Below are 2,500 nucleotides of genomic sequence, written 5' to 3'. Positions count from 1 at the left end.
AGGCCGTTTGGCACCAGGCCGGCCGTCTTGTGTTTCTTCACCAGCCGGACCGACACCACGGGAATGCAGACCTGCACAGTGAGAGACGTCAGAGGAACGCTTCCTGCTGCCACCTGCTGGTCAGAGCACACACTGCACCTGCAGAACACCTGATCCACCATGACTCAGAACACCTGATCCTGAATGATGGCGTGACCTTTGACCTGACTCTGGACCAGCAGGACAAACAGCTCGAGCTGAGCATCATGTTTTCGGGCTGCTTCTTAAAGATGCAGCGCGGCCGTGACTGACAGGTCCAACGTCTCGTCATCACACGCTCTCAGAGAAAGTTAGCAGGATTTGTCTTAAACTGACCTGAGACCAGTCTCTTCAGAGTTTTCTAAACGCTCCTTTGCATGTGAGGAAACGCTGGTCTAGTGTGGATGAAGCAAACCAGCGAAGAAGAAACATGTTTTTAAAGGGCAGCTGGTCGAGGCGGGACGGCGGCGTCCTCACCTTGATGTCTTTACCAAACAGGTTAGCGTAGAAACACAACCAGTTCCTGGAGATGTAGAGTCGTCCCTGCAGCAGGATGTCTCTCAGCAGCGCACACGAATACACTGCAGAAGAAGAAGAGAGCTGACGTGAGCTAGTGTCAGGTGGACCTGAGGCACGGCGAGCAGCTGTCCCGTCAGTCGTACCTTTCATCAGGATCTCCTCTTTGGGGACAGTCTGGAACAGTTTGTGGTACTGAGAGTTGTACTTGCTGACGGTCTGTGAAGGCAACAGAATTCATGTCAGAGATTCAGCCGTTCATCATTCTTCAATCAATCACTTCCCTCATGTGATGTCACTCAGCTGCAGTCAGCTGGTTCAAATCAATAGAATCATTGATCTGAACATTACAGGGTTGATGAATCTGACTCGAATCAAATGATTAATGATTCTTCCACATCAGCACTTTAGAAGAAGAAGAAGAAGAAGAAGAAGAAGAAGAAGAAGAAGAAGAAGAGTTACAGGGTTAACTGGCCCTTTGCTGCAGTACCATTATGATGCTGCTTCTTTACTTCCACATCATCATCATCATCCTCACCATCATCATCATCATCATCATCATCATCCTCACCATCATCATCATCATCATCATCTCCATCTTCATGATTGATGACTTGCACCTGGACCTGTTAGCTTTAGCCTCATTTTGTGTGTTAGCGTTAGCATTAGCCTCTAGTAGCTAGCTGCAGCTGATGGATTCTGTTGGAGAAAGTTGTTTTTTCAGCTGAAAATCATCGAGATGTTTTCGTTTACTTCTGTCTGAAATCAAAGACTCATCGTGTGACCAATCAGGATGAAGTTTGACGTAAATCAGCTGCCGTTAAAAACCAAACGTGTGCTGTGTGACGAGTTTAAGGATGTTTGAACTGTTCAGTTCACAAATACAGAAATAACAGAGAATCGGTGTTTCAATGTCCGTTTCTATGCAGACGATACAATCCAGGCAACAGACGATGACGATGACGATGATGACGATGATCATGTTAGTTTCTGGTGTACACTGCAGATATCTGGGCAGAGACTCTTCATACGCCGCTCATCGTTTACAGCCTGATTGCAGTTGTTTGCTCTTCCTCCACAGTCATCCTCGTTTCAGCCGTCACATGATCACTGCTTCATGATAGCCTAAAGTCCAGACAAGAGCGAGGACGAGGACGAGCGACCTTCCCGTCTGTCCTGCCTTTAAAACCAGCCCACATCAGTCTATGTACAGTCTGCATGTACTCTACACTCTGGTCTTGTAATGGAGTATTTTTACACTGTTGTATTGGTACTTCTACTGAATACTCGTCGGCCTCAGCCGACTGCAGACCAGCTGCTCGGTGGAATACTGCGGCTCGGTGTTGATGTGCAGGTCAGACGTTACATCATGTCCAACACCTGAGCGTCTTTCTTCTCGGTCAGACGGGGACTTCCTGCCTTCCTCTTCCTGTCTGAAACAAAAAGGCTGGAACAACAGAGAGCTGCAGCGGCTCCAGCCTCAAGCTTCTGAAGCCGCTCTCAACATTTGGGTCAACGTTTGTGGGTCTGACGGCCGAGACGAAGACAGAAAAGATTTGTCTCCGTCCACACGTCTCAAGTTATTATTTCAATGATAACACACCAACACAGGACGAGAAGAGCCAATCAAACGACAGCTGAAGCCAACAGAAGACTTCTACGTCACCTCGACTGTTTGAGGCACACACACACACACAGACACACAGACACACGCTCACACACCCACACACACACACACGCTCACACACCCACACACACACACACACACACACCCACACACACACACACACACACCCACACACACGCTCACACACCCACACACACACACACACACACACACACACACAGAGACAGACAGACAGACAGACACACACACACACACACTCTCACACACACACACACACACACACACACACAGACACACGCTCACACACCCACAGACAGACAGACAGACAGACAGACAGAC

The 2,500-nt window shown here is 48.5% G+C and overlaps 1 protein-coding gene across 1 annotated transcript in view; it reads right to left on the bottom strand.

Annotated features, from left to right (window-relative positions):
• The window catches only part of gramd2ab (GRAM domain containing 2Ab), a 21,691-nt gene that overhangs the window by 5,219 nt on the left and 13,972 nt on the right, over positions 1-2,500 (bottom strand). The window contains exons 4-6 of the mRNA XM_076733967.1: positions 681-753; positions 496-599; positions 1-71 (exon numbers count right to left, since the gene is read on the bottom strand). The exon at positions 1-71 is cut by the window's left edge and continues 28 nt beyond it. Coding sequence (XP_076590082.1) covers positions 1-71; positions 496-599; positions 681-753 — 248 coding nt within the window. The remainder of the gene's footprint in view (positions 72-495; positions 600-680; positions 754-2,500) is intronic.

The sequence above is a fragment of the Chaetodon auriga genome, chromosome 6, assembly GCF_051107435.1.
Source record: "Chaetodon auriga isolate fChaAug3 chromosome 6, fChaAug3.hap1, whole genome shotgun sequence".
In the NCBI taxonomy this organism is placed as follows: domain Eukaryota; kingdom Metazoa; phylum Chordata; class Actinopteri; order Chaetodontiformes; family Chaetodontidae; genus Chaetodon; species Chaetodon auriga.
The sequence above is the reverse complement of the archived record's forward strand: the minus strand, read 5'-3'. Positions and strand labels throughout refer to the sequence as shown.